The 21933-nt window shown below is 42.1% G+C and overlaps 1 protein-coding gene across 1 annotated transcript; it reads right to left on the bottom strand.

The window, feature by feature from the left end:
- Nucleotides 1-898: 898 nt before the first annotated feature.
- Nucleotides 899-21072, bottom strand: LOC311138669 (WD repeat-containing protein 1-like). The gene is made up of 15 exons (XM_084173450.1): nucleotides 20947-21072; nucleotides 20107-20228; nucleotides 19748-19838; nucleotides 19329-19476; nucleotides 18493-18673; nucleotides 10229-10306; nucleotides 8775-8855; nucleotides 6208-6441; nucleotides 5587-5674; nucleotides 5007-5163; nucleotides 4340-4427; nucleotides 4033-4143; nucleotides 3562-3735; nucleotides 3140-3284; nucleotides 899-2522 (listed from the first exon to the last, which is right to left on the bottom strand). Exons 1-15 carry the CDS (start codon nucleotides 20960-20962, stop codon nucleotides 2416-2418), a joined length of 1821 nt encoding a protein of 606 aa, XP_084029576.1. The 5' UTR covers nucleotides 20963-21072; the 3' UTR covers nucleotides 899-2415.
- Between the last annotated feature and the right edge of the window lie 861 nt (nucleotides 21073-21933).

Raw genomic sequence — 21933 nt, 5'->3', positions numbered from 1 at the left:
CAGCTGAGCTACAGAGGACCACTTTAGAAAGTCTGTGTATTTGTATGTCATTATCATCAGCAAATCTCCAATAAATTGTCATGATTGACGTTGCCATTTTCCAAGTATGTATATTTAAGTATACATTCGAATGTTGGTCATATGGACGCGAATATGAATATGGCCAAAATCTATCATTACCTCAACAATGTCAACTTTGACTGCATTAGTTCCAATATCTCTCGTGTCCGATCCTCACAAGGTAAAGCGCTTATTATTTGCATGTCTTAAAGCATAATAACTGTAAAAGTGACAATGCATTCATTCAAGTGTTTGAATTTCAGGATATTTGACCTAAATCTATTACTATTTCCATTATCACCAGATTTGACCCCTTGAAAATGGCCTCAAAAAACCACATTTCACATGACATCCTGCCTAACTTTGTGTATCACCACATCGTTTGATCTTGCATGGATGACAGTCTTTAACAAGCAAAATTATTTCCAGGTTGGCTGGTCTACTGCAGGAGTAAACAGCACACAACTGACAGGAACGAAAATCGGGCCCAAGACAGGGGATCTGTATTTGATAAAGACATTGGCACTGCACTAGTTAAAGCGTGTGAGCTAAATAACGACATAGCAGTTCACCTAGCGCATGCTGTAAATATTGTGGCTCACCAAATGTTTGGGGAACCTGTCCCTGGGTTCTCAGAGGGATGTTGAAAATAAAGTTGTCCTTCGATGAGGGAAGTGGTGGCGGGATTGTCTTTTGTTAATTTATAGAATATTTTATTATAATTAATACGGCTGCCATTTTTGGAAGATGGCTGCCACGGCTTCTAGGGGCCAACCTGCGATGCCAAAATATCAATTCTTCCACTATATATATATATATATAAATAAATCTACATATGTGCCAAATTAGGTGCTTTTATTTAAAATACAAATGATATACAAACAATGGAATAAAAAGAAAGTATACAAACAATACAGTTAAAAATAATGTGTGTGTTAGAGTCTGTGTGTTTGTCCCCTCACAGACTTGGGGACTGTGAAGAGAACCCTGGTGGTATGTCTTGTGGGGTATGTATTGGTGTCTGAGCTGAATATTATTTGATTATGCAGACAATCTGGAATTTTCGTCAAACTAACAAACAGTGGAGCACTAGATCTAAGCAATCTCATGGATTGCACCTTATATCTCCTGAGTGGCGCAGTGGTCTAAGGCACTGCATCGCAGTGCTAATTGTGCCACTAGAGATCCTGGTTCGAATCCAGGCTCTGTCGCAGCCGGCCGCGACCGGGAGACTCATGGGCGGCACACAATTCGTCCAGGGTAGGGGAGGGAATGACCGGCAGGGATGTAGCTCAGTTGATAGAGCATGGCATTTGCAACGCCAGGGATGTGGGTTCGATTCCCACGGGGGGCCAGTATAAAAAAATTAAAATATGTATTCACTAACTAAGTCGCTCTGGATAAGAGCGTCTTCTAAATGACTAAAATGTAAATGTATATCCCCTTGATTAGCCCAGTAACTGTTACCCATTACCCTCCTGGTAATGAGATGAAAACAAGCACAGTTAGCATTAAACATGGGTAGCACGAAATGGACATGAGTTGCTAGAAATGCATAAAAAAGTATTTTTATTGTAATTAATATTATTATGAATCATATCCACCCTTAGAAAAAAGTGGGAGCATCGTGAGCCAAAACAAAAACACGGCAACAGTACAGGAGCCTCTTTGAATACACAGCATTTAGATTGTATACATGATTAATTTCTTTTTTGTTTAAAGTTCCTATTATTGCTCTACCAACCACATCTGTTCCAACTAGAAATTGTGAATGACTACATAATTTAGTTGTCAAAGAAAGATGAGAAAAAAAAAACTGCTAAATACCCACCCCCATACAAATGGTAACAACCTCGACTGAAAACATAAACTAACAGGCAAGCACAGTCGGAGGGCCATTCATTCTCAACTCCATTCAGGAATGTAACTAAAATATACCTCCATTATTTTCAATAAGGACTTTTTATTTCAATTCATAAATTGAATTTCATTTAATTCCCTGAGTTGAGATGAAAATGACCCTCCAACCACACACAGGCATTTCAGTTTGAACTGAGATAAGGCTGTTGCCTCTGGAATGTTGAGCTTAAATTGTTTTTCTTGATCAGAAAAGCTCAAGAGATCAAGTGCTGCTATTTGAGTCCTTTTTTTTGTTCGTGCATTAGTGAACTATTTTAAAGCATCAAAGAATAAAACAGCATTGGGACTGTTTTAAATATGAGCTTTTCCCTACAATGATAGACAATTGACAATTTCAGGGGTTGCTGACAAGAGACCATCAATTAGATACAGGATGTAAGAGGGAGAGAGCGGTCTACAGTAGTCCTTGTCCCGAATGATCCGGTCTTGTGCAGATCAGAATTTAAGAGTCCACTGCTTGACGCTGGCATCATGGGAGGTGGTCACTAGAGTGTGCTCATCTATCCAGGCCAGGCCACTGACATGGTGCAACCTGTGGGCATCTGTGGAAAGGGATGGGAGAACAGTCATTTATTTCACAGTGACACCACAGTCATTTCAATGTGACACTACAGCAAAAGGGGGCAAAAGACTAGTTATCAAGAGAGGTCATAAGACTAACATTTTAGAATTGGGTGTGCATATACAGTATGTGTTTTCCACAGAAAATTTAGCATTTTGAATGTCTTCCTGCAGAGCAGGAAGGAATAATGCTGACTGACTGAATAGGCTACTGCCGTCTAGTGGTGGTGAATATAATTCATTTTAGGGACATTTGAGAAATTCTGCAGCAATGGTAATAAAAGATGCTGTCATTTGTCACAGAGACACTGAAAACTGTAATGTTAGCTTTTGTTGTCCAGACAAAAATCTAACTACCTACACAAAAAGGTAGATTTAGCTACCAGCTCCAAAAGGTTGCTACGGAAAGGAGATGGAGTTTAAAACCGCTTCCCAGTCGAGTGGTGACACATTATCCATGCAACACGTTCAGTTTCCATAGTGCTGGTTTGAAATATCTGGATACGGTTACACAGGGGCTTTAAATAGCCCAACAGGGGAACTCCAGATACTTTGTGTGTGTATGCCTCTGCTCACTGAATACTATTTTGGCCCTCACCTGGGATCTTCAGTCTCTTGTCTGCGTCATTCACTGTCCAAACGTAGACCATCATGTCCATCCCACCGCTGGCAAAGTGTTCGTTGTCGGGCGACCAGGCCAAGGTGACTACTTTTGCGTGGTGTCCATAAAAATCATTTTTGACCTGTCGGAGGGGGATAAATAGAAATGATGCAGAATCCACCATGGAAAATAAAAAGTCTCCACTCACAATCAAATTGATGGTATGATTGTATGCATTACACTAGCGCTGATTGATATTAATTAATCCAAATGGCATTTGCTGTTCATTGGGCTTTAGGAATATATTTCTTGTAAACATGTATAATTCTAGCATTCAGGCCAGCGAATATGGAAGAACATGTTAATGAGACTTTTTTTTGCACATTTTGCTTGAGAGGGATATGCGAGAGGCTGCGTACCGAGTAATTGTCTGCCACTGTGAAGACTGTGACAACCTTCTTCTCATCAGTGACGGCCAGGTAGGCACCATCTTTGGAGTAGGCCATGTCTGTGACTGGCCCCTTGGCCTCCACACTCTTCCCCTCGTCCTTCAGAGTGTTGCCTTGGACAGAATACAAGTGGACCTTTCCATCCTGCCGGGAGGAGGGAGAGAAATGCCAATGACAAGGGGAGAAATCTATAGTTCGATCTGACCCACACCTAAATAACTTTAGCATGCAGTTTTAAGAAAGTACATTCTGAAGAGTTTCATAGCAATGATTCATTGTGCCCGATGCAAGTGTGTAAACATAAGACTACTTGACGAAATATGACACAGGACATCATCCAATAGATCTTGAAATTCCATTATTTCTGATCCAATACTACTTCGGATCCAACACTGATGATAATAGTTCCAGTTCAAATGAAGTTGCTATATGGAGACTTACTGCCCCGCCCACTGCCGCAGTGCTGCCCCCTGGGTGGATGGCTCCCGCTTCCGGCTCATAGTCCAGACTGTCCAGCGTGAACACCTTCTTCTTGTCCTTCAAAAACACAACCTGAGGACCACCACACAGTCAATATTAACATCATCTAGCACAGACACAAGCCACAGCCCCATTCTGACAGTCAATTCAATTGTGTCACCCATTTATGAATAACATGACTAAATACCCAACCCTGACTACAATACACTCCAACTATGACGCATGAATGACAGATGAGTGGGCACACATCAGGAGTTGACTTGGTTACCTGTCCGATGCACACAGCCAAAGCGAGCCCCCCTGCTGCTACTGACACATGTTTAGGTTGGACGTCCATCTTTACCAGGTTGGAAGCACTGCCAAAACAACAGTGTCATCATTAACATGGACCTTTACGTCCTCTGGGGAAAACTCAATGTCTGATGTCAATAGATCACTATTAACGTGTACTTTCCCTTTTAATAAAACGTAATGGTGTGGTATCAAAGGATATGTCAAATATAGATGTTGCTCAGCTGGTAGAGCACGGCGCTTGTAACGCCAAGGTAGTGGGTTCGATCCCCGGGACCACCCATACACAAAATAAAATAATATATGCACGCATGACTGTAAGTCGCTTTGGATAAAAGCGTCTGCTAAATGGCATATTATATATTATATTATTATATTACATAATGTATGACATCACAAATGCTCGAGCTTGCCCAATGAGAATAAGTGAAAATCATCTTGAAAGCAGGCAGTATTATTATTACAAAGCTACCCTAACTACAGATAAGAAAGAACTGAGGAATTCTACATAAATATTCCATAGGAAGCCGTTCAAGAGTTTGGTGAAATGTGTTTATATCTCATATCAGGATAAGTCCCAAATCACACACTATGCCAAGTGTGCTTCTGGTCTTCTAACCTAAGTTGAACGCTTCTGGACCCACCTGTATTCTTTTTTGGTCACGCTGGTGAAGCGGACCGTGTCGTCCATGCTGCAGGTCACCAGCTGGTCAGTATTGTCCACCACCATCTTGGTGACCAGGTTGCTGTGACCCTTCCCTGAGAAGTCGTTGTTCTCCCCAGTCTCCGCGTCCCAGTAATGTGGAGGCCACGGTTAAGGAATGTCTGACACACCAGGAGAGGGCAGCGGAGCAGATCTTATCATGGGCTTAACTTAACACAAGGGACCATAGCACCATAACATTAGTGGTGTGGGCCTCTTGTTAAATTACCCCAGACAATGACATTAGCAGCGGTTATGGGAACTAAAACATAAGCAGAAATGGCTATTAGATTTTATGTGAGTCTTCATAAGTGCCAATCATGCTGTTGGATTCTGCATACACAAGGCCTTGACCATTAGCACTTTAGAGGGCATTTTTTTGCCTCATGTTCCAAATGCCAATCAGCCCCCATTATGTAAGTCCCATTCACACAGGGGAAATGGACTCCGCTGAAAGCACCGCTCATCGTTAATAGGCCTCAGTGTTGACACAGCATGCCCTCCTCCCAGTGAAAGGATATTGATGTGCCCGTCATGGCTGCCAGAGTAGATGTAAGAACGTCCCCCGTTTTTGTGAACCGTCAAGGACTGAATGGATTTGCTGTGACCCTGTAAGGCACATCATAAGAGACTTATTGTTTAGCACACAGTCAAATGGTTAGTGGTGAACAACATTCATTCAGTTTGACTCAAAACCATCACAGTTGTGACACTTTCAGTTTGGACACGATTTCAGTATTTAAAAATCAAATGAGCAATTTCAGTGGTCTCCAGAAAACTGTCATATGAACTATTGAATTTTGGTGACTGCCGAGAACCATTTGTATGCCATCTTCTGTCCTGTTACTGAGCTACTTGCATGTGTTGAGTAACAAGTGGCTTGAGAATATTTTTAAAGGACGATTTTGTAATACAGATAATGTTTGTAGAGTGCTCATCATGATAATAAATCTGCTAGGGACCGTTTCTGGGCAGTCCGTCAATATCAGGAGATAAAGCCTGCCAGTCGTGTCTGTAAAGAGTTAAAAAGAATACCCTAATCTTAACACCCCCTCCAGCCCCGACTCTGGATCCCCAACTCCTTTAAGCTGCTTTTACACTACTCTGAAAATCGTGTAGTGTGAAAGAAGCTATTGGCTGACCTTGATGGTGCGGAGTGGCCGGTCGGGGTTACTCTTGTCCAGGTAGTTGATGTAGCCAGACAGGGAGACGCTGAGCAGGTGGTCCTTCTGCCACAGGCAGCCCAGCTGCTGGTCCATGACGTCGGCGCCCATGTTGAAGGTGGTGAGGGCCGTGCTGGTGCCCACGTCCCACAGCTTCACTGTCTTGTCGCCCGAGGCCGAGATGAGCTGAGAGCTGTCGGGGCTCCAGCTCACCTGGAGGAGAACAGAGGGAAGGAGTGGACGCAGGGTTAAAGATGGGAGGCGTCGAATCACTGTCAGTTAGCAGTGCTTTCAGCAGAAACCTGTTCAGCTACAGTTTCTCTTTTGTGGTATAAGCTGGGAAAGCATGACAATTTTCCTACCGGTGTCCACTTTTTTTGTTATGGACTTCAAGCTCAAAACAAAACCTCTAAACGTAAATCAAATGGAGGAATCGAGTAGAAGTAAATTAATCCACAAATATGTATATAATTTAATGTGTTAAGTGACTGCGTGTCAGTGATGTACACAAGATCCGTAATTATGTTTTATTTATTTACCAAGAGATGAAGCTTGGGTCAAGGCCAGGAACACAGGCTTAGGCCCGGACTAGCAAGCTTTTAAGGGACTGAGGACTCATTGTGTAAGACCAATCAGAAAGGCTAAATCTGATTATTATGTAACCGCTCTTTCGGATTGTAATGGGAACCCGGCTAAATTCTGGAAAACTGTCAAATCCCTGAAGGGTTCTACTTCCACCTCTCTGCCAAAACAAATTAATTCAGACACTGGCCTCATTACAGAAAAATTAATGCCATCATTGATGCATTAAAATCACAATTTCATTTTAGCGGGCTCTCTTTGAAAGAACTTTAAGCCTGTTCACAATGATATTGGACGGGATGCTGATAGGGGACTATTTAAATAAAGCTTTGACTATTTACAGAAAAATACGTCCTGGATGCTTTGCTAACAATAGACAAGAAATCCACAGGGGGCGACCAATTGGATCCTGGTCCGTTTAAGTGTGCAGCACCCATCATTGTTGGCTCAATAACCCCATTTTTTTTATTTAACATTTATCAGGAAATATTCAAAAAGTATGGAAATTAGCTTGTGCCACTCCATAAGGGCGGGGATAGTAGTGAAATTAATAATTAAAAAAATCGCCCATTTTTCAAGGCTTCCTTGTCTAGCTAAGATTCTTGAATCCTTGGTAAATGTACAACTTTGCTCTTTATCATCTGAGAAATGTATTTTGACTAAACCAAATCAGGGTTTAGGCCTGGGCATAGCACTATTACAGCAACCACTGTAGTTAATGAGCTTGTCAATGCTTTAGACACTAAAATGAAATGTGCTGCTTTGTTTGTGGACCTGTCAAAAGCTTTTGATACTGTTGATCATGCTATTTTATTGAATAAAGGTTGTCCTCAATAGGCCTGAGCTCTGACGCCTTTTCATGGTTTCCTGATTATCTTAGTGACAGAACTCAGGCCATCGTGATTGATAGGGTTAAGTCTGAATTTATTTAAGTACATAAAGGTGTACCACAGGGGTGGATTTTGGGACCTGTTCTCTTCACTATTTATGTAAACACCATTGGTCAACCTGTTAAAAGTTGTAAACTTCATCTATTGACCCGACTGTTTATCTGGCTGTGTCAAAACTACAGATTTTATACCTATGCAGGAATCCCTTGCCGATTTAAAACTTGTGCTTAATATGGGAAAAACGAAATACATGTTTTTAAACTCTCATAAGAATGTTTCAGATGTACAACATGTTCACTCAGATGGTTCTCCAATCGAACGTGTTCCTGAATATACATACTTAGCCATTTGGATTGATATGGATAAAATGTTTTTAAAAAACAGATGAGCTGGTTATTTAAAGTTGGCTTTTTCCTACAGAAACAGATTGTGCCTTTTTCTAAACAGTAGGAAGCAGATTATTCAGTCAACCTTTATCTGTTCTTGATTATGGTGATATTATTTATCAAAGCACAGCTGCTACTACTCTTAAATCTTTGGATGCCATCTACCGTAGTGCCCGTCGTTTTGTTACAGGTGACAGTTTTAATACTCATCACTGCATCCTGTATCAAAAGGTCAGCTGGACTTCGCTAAAGACCCGTAGATCTCTACATTACTCCCTTTTTGTTTACAAGGCCCTAGTTCATAAACATCCGTCTTATCCAACTTTTCTGTTAAAGTATAGACACACCCGAGTTGCCTAACCCATTCACAGGATTGGTTAACTCGAGGGTGCTAAGGTCTCCACTGAGCTAGGTAAACCTGCTTTTAGTTAATGCTTCTTTTCACAGGAATACATTGCACTCCTAATTTAAAAAGGAAAGCATCCATTTTGCTTGTTTACATTCAAGTCCCTCTGAAAGACTACATGGCCACTTTAATCTGGACTGGGTGTTCACTCCTCATCAGTAGAGCCTGACAAGTTATGCAGGCTAAAGTATAAACTCAATGACTACATGTTTCAAACCAAAAGGCGGAGTTGAACGTTGACGTGGAAAATAATAACGCTACAGAAGCTTTTGAGATACTTACGGCATAGACTCCTCCCTCGTGGGCCTTGGCTCCGCCCAGAGCGCCAATCTTCTCGCCCGTCTTTCCGTCGTACAGGAAGATCTAGGAAAACAGGGTCAAGTAAGAACCAGCACTGTAGGGTAAAATTGCTTCCTTTCACCATCAGGAAGAAACATGTGCCTGCTACTGCCCTACAGGCAGCAATTATTGTGGTTTCACTGAAATGTATCTGACGAAATGTGCTAATTCACTGCTGTTTTCTACTGTACTCTTATTCCACTCCACAGCATGTATTTGGACAGTGAAGCTACATTATTTATTTTTTTGGCTCTATACTTCAGCATTTTGGATTTGAGATCAAATGTTTCATGACGCGACAGTACAGAATGTCACCTTTTATTTGAGGATATTTACATACATATCTGTTTTAGCATTTAGAAATGAGAGCACTTTATGCATCTAGTCCCCCCATTTGAAGAAGTCATGTATTTGGACAAATTCACTTGTGTATAAAGTAATCAAACATTTTGTATTTGGTCCCAAATTCCTTGCACGCAATGAGTAAAGCAAGCTTTTGACTCTACAAACTCGGATGCATTTGCAGTTTGTTTTGGGTTATGTTTTTCCCAATAGTAACTGAATGGTGACTGGAGTAATTTGCTTTCTAATTGAGTCGATAAGATGTTTCTGAACACTTCTAAATTATTATGCTGATAATGCCATGATTAAGAAAAATCATGAAAGAATCATGAATAATGATGAGTGAGAAAGTTAGAGGCTACAACAAAACATGCTTACCTCTCAACATTACCAATAACAGGGGAGGTTAGCATTTTTGGGGGGAGGGTATGATCTTTGTGCCTCTAACTTTGCCACTCATTCACGATTCATTCATTATTATTCAGAATCATGGTAGCATCCACATGAATGTAGAAGTGTTCAAAAACATCTTATTTACAATAAAATATTACTCCAAAATGACAATACATTATTCAGTTCCTATTGGGCAAAACATAATCCAAAAAACTGAAAATGCATCAAACTAGTTTGTGGAGTCACAAGCGTGATATAGTCATTGCATGTAAGGAATTTGGGACCAGATGCTTAACTTGCCTACTTTAATACAGTAAGTGAATTTTTCCAAATATGCATGATTCTTCAAATAAAGTGCTTTCATATCTAAAAACAGATATGTATGAAAATACCCTCAAATAGAAAGGTGACATTCTGTACTATTGCCTAATATGTAACATTCTATCTCAAATCCAAAATGCTGGAGTATAGAGCCACATTTAAAATGTTAGCGTCACTGACCAAATACATAGTGTTGAGTGTACATTTGACTAAAACAAAAACTGTTTCTATAACAATTCAAATAGGCTGTCAATGTTCTAGCATCAGTCGTGGGTTCTGAAACAACCTTAGTGATGCTGGGTCCCTGACCATGTAGCAGCTCTGGCAGCTGCCGGACTCACCTGACCATCAGCGCCAGCCGTACAAAAGCGGTTCCCGTCTGGAGAGAAACGCACGCAGTTGACAAACCGGCTGTGGTCCTACGATGGGGGTAGAGTGGGAGAGATTGTTAGAGAATTCTTCGGGCCATTCCAAAAAGCAGGATTATAAAGTAAGATCGCCAACTTTGATAAACAGCCAAATATAACTCTGGATTTTCTGGTTGATTTAAGAGGGCTACATTTGTATATTGGTTGTTGTTGCCAGGTCAATTATACCTTGTTAGGTTTAGTCTATTTCTTGAAAATATTACGTTATTTCAAGCAATTTTGGAGAGTTAGCAGGCTTACTCATTGGTCCAGAATACACACACACACACAAAGGGACAACCTAATTCTGGAGACCCTTAGGGGAAATTCTTCAGAGGAATTCTTCTGTTAGGTTTCATAAGGCTCCCTTTTCAACCTGCAATAACACCCATTTGCTAGAGCACATAAAAGTCTAATTTATCTTGTCGTCTCTGTTGAAACTTCATGGGAACTACAAGGAGCTCAGACTGGCATGAACATTTCCAACTACAAATGTTTTCAGCATCGTGAATATCAAAAGCTTAGCCTGTGCACTGCCAAAGATCTAAACGCAACGCTCTTAAGATGCCTCCATCTAGGAGTGTACGCTGGTTAGTTGACTAGTTGAATCAGGTGTGCTACTGTGCTTGAACAAATCTGACTGTGGAACAGTTAGGACCAGTTTGAGAAACATTTAAAAACAGACTGCAACATATGATCTTGCCTGGTTTGAGACCATTTATATTTTATCACTGAAAGGGATAGCCCATTAGAGTCCTAACTAACAGAGCAAATTGTATCATGTTCAGCACTACCATCTCTACAGCAGAAGTGATTTAATCTCTATTAGAGTGAGGTCATTGCTTAAATAAACAATCATTACAGTGTGGGGTAAACAGACATATGAACAGAGTGAGTGTATTTGTTTAATGTTCAGCTCATTGCAAGGCTTTGCATGATTTGTGAATACACTCCAAGCCAAAGCCAGCCATTTAGCGCTGCCCAAAATAAACAAAAGCATTTATTTTATTAGGGTCGTTTCCCCTCAACATATTTGTAGCCAAGCTACCCTATGGCAGTAAAATTGGGATGTGTAAGCACTGAATGTATATGGATGTGGCCCAAGACCAAACACAGTGATTGGTGGTAGCCTGTTGCAAACCCAAGTCCAGACAGACAGCTTTCTTGCTCAAGGGTAGTGGCAGGGGAAACGGCAAAAAAAAAAAGCATTTTTAGCAGACTTCTCCAAGACCGGTAGTGTTTGGTAGGCATAATGCACCAAAATGTTATTACTGAATAAGTTGAGGTAGTAGAGTGTAGAAATGTAGAAACGCTGTTCACAAATATACCCAGATATTAAAGGGGATGTGGACTGTAACATGTGAATGTACACAAAATACCATGTGAAAGCAAAGAGTGGAACAAACTGAGAACCACTCAAAAAAGTTGCCAAGAATATAAATGCGTAGGCCCAAGACCAGAGTACTTCCCCTTGACCACATCTCTATACGTGCACTACAAATGAAGGCTTTTGGTTTCTGTTCTTGAACTCTTTATAGACATCAGAAACACATTTTTTTTTTTACCAAACTAATTCCAGCAGCGCGGCACCACGAACTTAGTGACCAAAACACCAATGTCAACCAAAGTAGACTTGACGCCTACATGCTGACGCCTTCCATGGTCAACAAATGTATCCAAGTATTCACGACAGGGATAACCCGGCCATAGGACAAACACCAAGGGGGCGATTCAGACTTAGGAAATTGACGTCTTCCCTACACATGTCAGTATTTGGAATTTAGACTTCTCTTACTCAGTCGTAACGCGCTCTGCCGGTGTGGTTACCATTCAACCGCTGAAAACCCTCCCACTTGCTGGCCAACATATTTTATTGTGGAGATTTCAATCAATAGGGTTCTCAGTACATTTATCTTAAGTCATCCCTTTAAATACGGTGTACCTTTCAGTTAGAATTTTGTTGATGCTCAATAGAATATAAAAATCAAGAGAACAGGTTCCGAATATTAGGGATGAATGAATAGAAATCCATATTAATCTGCTTCAGCACCAAATTGGTATATTTAATAATACTCTGATATTGTGGTTTAGGTTTATGAAAGTATTTATGAATAAAAATAAACCGGGTTGGAGAGCGTTTACGCACGAAAACGGTGGTTTGAGTCATTCTGAAAATTGACACGGTTCTTCAACCCATGGTAATGTTGGAAGATTAGTGTACATAGAATTATAATAGGGAGAATAGTGTACAATAGTATACCCTCATCTATTGCTAGCACTGACCATGAAACTATGTGATGACACGGCCAAGTATTGCGCAATGCATATGGTTCAAACTGTTTCGGCTTGTCTGTGCTCCATAACTATTTATTTAGCTAGCCTACATGTCTTTTTAAAAATATCATCAACTGTTACTAATGATCCTCAGCAACAACCACACAGCCGGGACAGTGTTTAGAGAGGAAGCAAATGAAGGTAAACTAAACAATGTAACGATAATGTAGACTATAACAACTGAAGGGAACTAACAGTAAATTGGCAGTTGAATATGTGTGGTTATTAGTCCTACTGATGGTCGATACTGATAGTGGCTAATCTTTAACATGAGAAATAGGAAAAAGAAAGTTGGGGTAGCCTATAATTAAGACATTCGAGAGTGCTCATCCCTGCAAGTTAAAAGGCCGTACAATTTAAATTTTGCATAACGGCACGGAATTTCATAAAGTTTACTGTGGGAAAGTTGATATGCTTCAGTTTCACAGTCTCCAGCGATAAGGTTAAATAGATCTATACTGAACAAAAACATAAACGCAACATGTACAATGTTAGTCCCATGTTTCATGAGTATAAATAAAACATCCCAGAAATGTTCCATATGCACAAACACCTTCTCAAATTGTGCACAAATTTGTTTACATCCCTGTTAGTGAGCATTTCTCATTTGCCAAGTTAATCCAACCACCTGACAGGTGTGGCATATCAAGAAGCTGATTAAAAAGCATGATCATTACACAGGTGCACCTTGTGCTGGGGACAATAACAGGCCACTATAAAATGTGTCGTTTTGTCACACAACACAATGCAACAGATGACTCAGTTTGAGGGTGCATGCAATTGGAGCTGTTGCCAGAGAACTGAATGTTAATTTCTCTAGCATAAGCCGCCTCAAATGTTGTTTATAGAGAATTTGGTACTATGTTCAACCGGCCTCACAACCACAGACCAGGTGTAACCACACCAGCCCAGGACCTCCACATCAGCTTCTTCACCTGCGCAAACTGTCAGAAACCACCTCGGGAAAGCTCATCTGCATGTTCGTCGTCCTCACCAGGGTCTTGACCTGACTGCAGTTTGGCGTCGCAACCGACTTCATTGGGTAAATGCTCACATTCGATGGCGACTGGAGAAGTGTACTCTTCACGGATTAATTCCGGTATCAACTGTACCGGGCAGATGACAGACAGCGTGTATGGCGTCATGTGGGCTAGCGGTTTACTGATGTCAACGTTGAGAACAGAGTGCCCCATGGTGGCGGTGGGGTTATGGTATGGGAAGGCATAAGCTACAGACAACAAACACAATTGCATTTTATCGATGGCAATTTTAATGCACAGTGATACCGTGATGAGATCCTGAGGCTATATAAGGTCCCACAGTTGACAGTGCATGTCAGAGCAAAAACCAAGCCATGAGGTCGAAGTAATTGTCAGTAGAGCTCTGAGACAGGATTGTGTAGAGGCATTGAAGGTCCCCAAGAACACAGTGGCCACCATCATTCTTAAACTAACTAAACTGACTAACATACCCTCTAAAAATCCACCTTTCCAGAAATAAGTCTCACTGTTGCCGCTTGCTACAGACCCCCCCTCAGCCCCCAGCTGTGCCCTGGACACCATATGTGAATTGATTGCCCCCCATTTATCCTCAGAGTTCGTACTGCTTGGTGACCTAAATTGGGATATGCTTAATACCCCGGCCATCCTACAATCCAAACTAGATGCCCTCAATCTCACGCAAATTATCAACGAACCTACCAGGTACAACCCTAAATCCGTAAACATGGGTACCCTCATAGATATCATCCTGACTAACTTACCCTCTAAATACACCTCAGCTGTCTTCAACCAGGATCTCAGCGATCACTGCCTTATTGCCTGCGTCCGTAACGGGTCCGCGGTCAAACGACCACCCCTCATCACTGTCAAACGCTCCCTAAAACGCTTTAGCGAGCAGGCCTTCCTAATTGACCTGGCCCAGGTATCTTGGATGGATATAGATCTCATTCCGTCAGTAGAGGATGCCTGGTTGTTCCTTAAAAGTAATTTCCTCTCAATCTTAAATAAACATGCCCCATTCAAAAAATACAGAACTAAGAACCGATATAGCCCCTGGTTCTCCTCAGACTTGACTGCCCTTGACCAGCACAAAAACATCCTGTGGCGTACAGCATTAGCATCAAATAGCCCCCGCGATATGCAACTTTTCAGGGAAGTTAGGAACCAATATACACAAGCAGTCAGGAAAGCAAAGGCTAACTTTTTCAAACAGAAATTTGCATCCTGTAGCACTAACTCCAAAAAGTTTTGGGACACTGTAAAGTCCATGGAGAATAAGAGCACTTCCTCCCAGTTGCCCACTGCACTGAGGCTAGGAAACACTATCACCACCGATAAATCTACAATAATCGAGAATTTCAACAAGCATTTTGCTACGGCTGGCCATGCTTTCCATCTGGCTACCACTACCCCGGCCACCAACTCTGCACCCTCCGCTGCAACTTGCCCATGCCCCCCCCGCTTCTCCTTCACACAAATTCAGACAGCTGATGTTCTGAAAGAGCTGCAAAATCTGGACCGCTACAAATCAGCTGGGCTAGACAATCTGGACCCTTTCTTTCTAAAACTAGCCGTCGAAATTGTCGCAACCCCTATTACTAGTCTGTTCAACCTCTCTTTCATAACGTCTGAGATCCCCAGAGATTGGAAAGCTGCCGCGGTCATCCCCCTCTTCAAAGGGGGTGACACTCTAGATCCAAACTGCTACAGACCTATATCCATCCTGCCCTGCCTTTCGAAAGTATTTGAAAGCCAAGTTCACAAACAGATCACCGACCATTTCGAATAACACCGTACCTTCTCCGCTATGCAATCCGGTTTCCGAGCTCAAGGTCCTAAACGATATTATAACCGCGATTGATAATAGACAGTACTATGCAGCCGTCTTCATCGACCTGGCCAAGGCTTTCGACTCTGTCAACCACTGCATTCTTATTGGCAGACTAAATAGCCTTGGTTTCTCAAATGACTGCCTCGCCTGGTTCACCAACTACTTCTCAGAGTTCAGTGTGTCAAATCGGAGGGCCTGTTGTCTGGACCTATGGCAGTCTCTATGGGGGTGCCACAGGGTTCAATTATTGGGCCGACACTTTTCTCTGTGTATATCAATGATGTCGCTCTTGCTGCTGGTGACTCTCAGATCCACCTCTACGCAGACGACACCATTTTGTATACATCTGGCCCTTCATTGGACACTGTGTTAACAAACCTCCAAACGAGCTTCAATGCCATACAACACTCCTTCAGTAGCCTCCAACTGCTCTTAAACACTAGTAAAACTAAATGCATGCTTTTCAATCGAACGCTGCTGGCACCCGCCCACCCGACTAGAATCACCACACTCGACGGGTCTGACCTAGAGTATGTGGACAACTACAAATACCTAGGTGTCTGGTTAGACTGTAAACTCTCCTTCCAGACTCAAATAAAGAATCTCCAATCCAAAGTTAAATCTAGAATCGGCTTCCTATTTCGCAACAAAGCCTCCTTCACTCATGCTGCCAAACATGCCCTCGTAAAACTGACTATCCTACCGATCCTTGACTTCGGCGATGTCATTTACAAAATAGCCTCCAACACTCTACTCAGCAAATTGGATGTAGTCTATCACAGTGCCATCCGTTTTGTCTCCAAAGCCCCATACACTACCCACCACTGTGACCTGTACGCTCTTGTTGGCTGGTCCTCACTACATGTTCGTCGTCAAACCCACTGGCTCCAGGCCATCTATAAATCACTGCTAGGCAAATCCCTGCCTTATCTTAGCTCATTGGTCACCATAGCAGCACCCACCCGTAGTCTGCGCTCCAGCAGGTATATCTCACTGGTCATTCCCAAAGCCAACACCTCCTTTGGCCGCCATTCCTTCCAGTTCTCTGCTGCCAATGACTGGAACGAATTGCAAAAATCTCTGAAGCTGGAGACTCTTATCTCCCTCACTAACTTTAAGCATCAGTTGTCAGAGCACCTTACCGATCACTGCACCTGTACACAGCCCATCTGAAATTAGCCCACCCAACTACCTCATCCCTAAATTGTTATTTATTTTGCTCGTTTGCACCCCAGTATCTCTATTTGCACATAATCTCTTGCACATCTAGCATTCCAGTGTTAATACTATTGTAATTATTTTGCACTATAGCCTATTTATTGCCTTACCTCCATAACTTGCTACATTTGCACACACTGTATATATATTTTCTGTTGTATTTTTGACTTTATGTTTTTTACCCCATATGTAACTCTGTGTTGTTTTTAATCGCACTGCTTTGCTTTATCTTGGCCAGGTCGCAGTTGTAAATGAGAACTTGTTCTCAACTGGCTTACCTGGTTAAATAAAGGTGAAATAAAAATAAATAAAAAATGGAAGAAGTTTGGAAACACCAAGACTCTTCCTAGAGCTGGCCGCCCGGCCAAACTGAGCAATCGGGTGAGAAGGGACTTGGTCAGGGAGGTGGTCACTGACAGCGCTCAAGAGTTCCTCTGTGGAGATGGGAGAACCTTCTAGAAGGACAACCATCTCTGCAGCACTCCACCAATCAGGCCTTTATGGTAGAGTGGCCAGACAGAAGCCACTCCTCAGTAAAAAGGCACATGACAGCCCGCTTGGAGTTTGCCAAAAGGCACCTAAAGACTCTCAGACCATGAGAAACAAGATTCTCTGGTCTGATGAAACCAAGATTGAACTCTTTGGCCTGAATGCCAAACGTCACGTCTGGAGGAAACCTGGCACCATCCCTACGGTGAAGCATTGTGGTGGCAGCATCATGTTGTTGGGATGTTTTTCAGCGGCAGGGACTCGGACACTAGTCAGGATCGAGGGAAAGATGAACGGAGCAAAGTACAGAGACATCCTTGATGAAAACCTGCTCCAGAGCCCTCAGACTGGGGCGAAGGTTCACCTTCCAACAGGACAATGACCCTAAGCACACAGCCAAGACAACGCAGGAGTGGCTTCGGGACAAGTCTCTGAATGTCCTTGAGTGGCCCAGACAGAGCCTGGACATGTACATCTCGAGAGACCTGAAAATAGCTGTGCAGCGACGCTCCCCATCCAACCTGACAGACTGAGAGGATCTGCAGAGAAGAATGGGAGAAACTCCCCAAATACAGGTGTTCCAAGCTTGTAGCGTCATACCCAAGAAGACTCGAGGCTGTAATCGCTACCAAAGGTAGTGCAACAAAGTACTGAGTAAAGGGTCTGAATACTTATGTAAATGTGATATTTCAGTTCTGTTAGCAAATTTGCAAAGATTTCTACAAACCAGTTTTTGCTTCGTCATTATGGGGTATTGTGTATAGATTGAAGAAAGACAAAGAAAATGTAATCCCTTTCAAAATAAAAGCTCTTGTCAAGAGTTCTTATCAAGTTGTAAATGACAGTGCATTGACAATGGTGTTATTTATGTCAGGGGAAATTAAGTAGATGGGATGCTTTTCCCACTTGGAACTGGTAGGTTCGCTAAACCTTATTCATTGTTTCCTCATGTGTTAAGGTGGTGGAATTATTAGGAATTAAGTTCAGAATACAGCATATCTGTAGACACACCTCTACCACACCTTTATTTACTTGATCTACACCCCCAAATGAATAGCAGGTGAATACCATGCTATTCCCATGCTTAAGTTAAAGGTCAGAAGTAGAGAGAAAAGTCCATAAAAAAGGGAATTACGTTCCATTTCCGCTTAACTCGAGTTGGAATTCCCCCCCAAGTGAATCCGGTCTATAGTATCACAAGGCAATACTCATGAAAATAAGTTAGAGATCTGTAGACAATTCCCTCCCAACCATACACCCTGATGGACATTGAGAACCAGTTCCAATTATTATTTATTTTTTTCCCAGGAATATCACACACTCACTGTGATTGAGAACTTGAACTTGAAAGGGGGTCCCTCAAAGAAGGCCCCACAGTTGTCATCGCTGCCAGAGACCAGGCGGTAGGGGCGAGTCTGCTTGATGTCCACGCTGTTGATGACTTTGGAGTGGCCCGAGAGCTCTCCCACAGAGGAGCCAGTGTCCCACAGGAACACAGCCCCAAACCTGGGAGGAAGAACAAACATTTACAAAAGTGGGACAGGACAAGACAAAACATTTACTAAATATATACAGCCAGAACCAAATATCGACTGGTCATTCACAAGTGCTTGGTTAAACGCGAAATTCCCCTTTTCCAATAAGAAAAATACTTTTGCAAATATCTCATTTAAAAAAGGTCTTAGACATGATATGTCACATACTGGCATACTGAATTTATGTCAGATACTGGGATGTTCACTTTAAGAACAGGGTTGGCCACTACTGTTTCAAGAGAGGTAAGCGTTTGTTCCAGCCAAGCACCAACATGCTGGGTCGTGTTCAGAGGACATGAAAGGAAAAAAAAATACAGATAGATTATCACCTGAATTTACACAATAATGCTTATTTTTGTTTTTCTGTTTCAAAACAGTTTGTCTTATGCCTACTGAACACAACCCTGATTCAGTTAATCATGTTTCTAGAAAAAAGCCTGCACACCCTGTAATTCTCCAGGTGACGTGTTGATGACCGCTGACCTAAAGCTTATACAATCGTCAATGACATACAACCATTGTTGTACTGCACTGTTAGCAAAACCTGAGAGCTTATTTGGAAGGTAAGTGTGCAGGCTCCATTTCCCTGTCCTGCTTGTGGTCTGCACTAGGCCCTATAGACTCACTTCTCACGTCCCTCTCCTACACAAGCAATCCTTTTGCTGTCCTCAGTCCATGCGATGTCCTTGATTTTCCCCCCGAAAGGCTGGTACTCATACTTCAGCAGGTGTTCCTTCTGGGTAGTGTCCCAGATACGGATCTTACCAGACACATCTGTAGGAAACATTACATTTGAACGTTGCAGATTTGGTATCACTACCATGAAAATGATCTCTGCCCATTTGGCTCTACGCAAATTACATATTCTCCACAGAATATACACGCATGAGAGGACTCTAGGTAGATGCAAATGTCTATGTCTGGTCTTTTCACCATTCACAATGTAGACGCCAAATCCATTGACAGAAGAGAAGCGAGTGAATTTGAAAAGCTTTCACGTTCCTTGGCATCTGAAGCATGATAAGACATGATAACCCATAGCTACCTCCAGAAGCAATGTAGAAGCCACTGGGCGCGTACTTGGCGACAGTAACCTGATGAGGGTGCTCGGTGTAGATATCAGCTATGGCAGGGTTCTGTCAGAGATTAAGCAAAACTCTAACATTAGTACAGGTTGTCACACACACACACACACACACACACACATCCCAAGAATACTTTTAAAATACACACAGCTGCAATATAGACTGGGGAAGAGATGATATCCTATAATAAATCTGACCAGGCAGCCCAAATCACATATTTTACTCTACAAGAACACACTCAGATATAGACCTATGAGTTTTAGGTTATCAGCTGTGAACAATGTGTCAGGTGATATGTTGATTTCATTGAAGGAATTACATTAATGTTCCTGATGATGACGCTCTTTCCATTGGTATAGAGGAAGTTGTTGCCTTTGGGATCCCCACCTAGGACTTTGGCAACACCTCGTTCCATTTGTGGGAGGCTGGCAAATACATGCTCTGTGTGAATGACACGGAAAAGTGTGTTATTATTGTTATCTGGTTATAGGCATGGTCTAGGTTAGTCTAGGCATTGGCCTATTTGGTAGGTAAATAACCCACACAACGATTACAGAACTGTACTTCAACTAATACAAACTGAATTACACTATAACTTGTATAATGTAAAGGGTTAGTATCATGTAATGATGCCAGGCCATTGAAATGCATATTGTAACTAGCAGTCTGTCACAAAGACAATAACTAAATAGGCCGACATCTACCTCTGCTTTTAGTTGATTAATTACACTTTAGCAGATCAATGTAAAATATCAACTATGCGCGCGACCGTATAATGTACTTGCTAAAAGCACGCACAACCACCCACATTCTGTGACATGTCATAACAATGCCTTGGTTTTTCGTATGGCTATTTCAAAACTGAGTAGGTTCACGTTCAAGCTCCATCCAATAAGAGGAAAATCAACTAAATTACGAATGCGTGGCTATTTATACACAGGAACCTTCACAGTGGTGTGATGTCTTTCAAGACAGGAAATGTGATTGAAAATGCAGATTGGGCGAGGTTTGTGCAATACACACGTAGCAAACTAGCTAGCTAGCTAGCTAGCTGCTTCTCTCTGTAGTGAAGCACGTCTTCATTTGTTCTGAGGAAGCGATTAAAGGTCCATCTTTATTGTATATTGTTTCAAAAAGCAAAATAAATTAAACAACTTACTCAATTCATATGACATGTTCGCTGATTTTGTATTAATTCCTCCGAATGAATGAAACACCAAACCTCCCTGATCCACCGGCTGGTCTAGACTGCTAATCGCACAAACACGGAAGCGAACGCCACTCTTGGTATGCCTGGTGTTGCCCATATATAGTAAACTCCGACGCGAGCAGCTGCTGTAGACTTGCGATCACTTGCTTATTGAGGAAATGACGTTTGTTTGAATAGTGTAGTTCATGAAGATACCCAACAAGGTAAATATAAGACACTTTGACACTTTGCCCCAGAGGTTAAGGAGTGATGTGATGACAAATAGGTTAAAAAAAGCTATTTTTAAAACGTTATGCAGCTATCAGCGTTGGGTGTGGGGATGGGGGATTCCTAGGTATCCTAGTGGCCGGTGATTTTAATGCAGGGAAACTGAAATCCATTTCAACTCATTTCTGCCAACATGTCACCTGTGCAAAAAACTCTAGATCACCTTTACTCCACACACAGAAACTCCATTTGGTAAATCTGACCATAGCTCTATCCTCCTGATTCCTGCTTACAAATAACGACTTAAACAGGAAGTACCAATACAGAAGTGGTCCGATAAAGTGGATGCTAAGCTACAGGACTGTTTTGCTAGCACAGATTGGAATATGTGCCGGGATTCATCCGATGGCATTGAGAAGTTTACCACATCAGTCACCGGCATCATTTATAAGTGCATGACAATGTCCTCCCCACGGTGACCGTACGTACATATCCCAACCAAAAGCCATGGATTACAGGCAACATCCGCACAGAGCTAAAGGCTAGAGCTGCCGCTTTCAAGGAGAGGGACTCTAATCTGGACGCTTATAAGAAATCCTGCTACGACCGCTGATGAGCCATCAAACAGGCAAAGCGTCAATACAGGACTAAAGTCAAATTCTACTACGCCGGCTCTGACGCTCATCGGGTGTGGCAGGGCTTGCAAACTATCACGGATTACAAAGGGAA

This window comes from Coregonus lavaretus (genome assembly GCF_964263955.1).
Source record: "Coregonus lavaretus genome assembly, chromosome: 12".
Taxonomy (NCBI): domain Eukaryota; kingdom Metazoa; phylum Chordata; class Actinopteri; order Salmoniformes; family Salmonidae; genus Coregonus; species Coregonus lavaretus.
The sequence above is the reverse complement of the archived record's forward strand: the minus strand, read 5'-3'. Positions and strand labels throughout refer to the sequence as shown.

What these genes read in the sequence shown, in the direction of transcription:
- LOC311138669 (XM_084173450.1), bottom strand. An exon ending in CAGCCATGACGGGCACATCA is followed by an intron (nt 5,164 to 5,586) that starts ATATCCTTTCAC and finishes CGTGGCCTCCAC; the next exon opens with ATTACTGGGACGCGGAGACT. An exon ending in TGGCTGTGTGCATCGGACAG is followed by an intron (nt 4,144 to 4,339) that starts GTAACCAAGTCA and finishes GGTGGTCCTCAG; the next exon opens with GTTGTGTTTTTGAAGGACAA.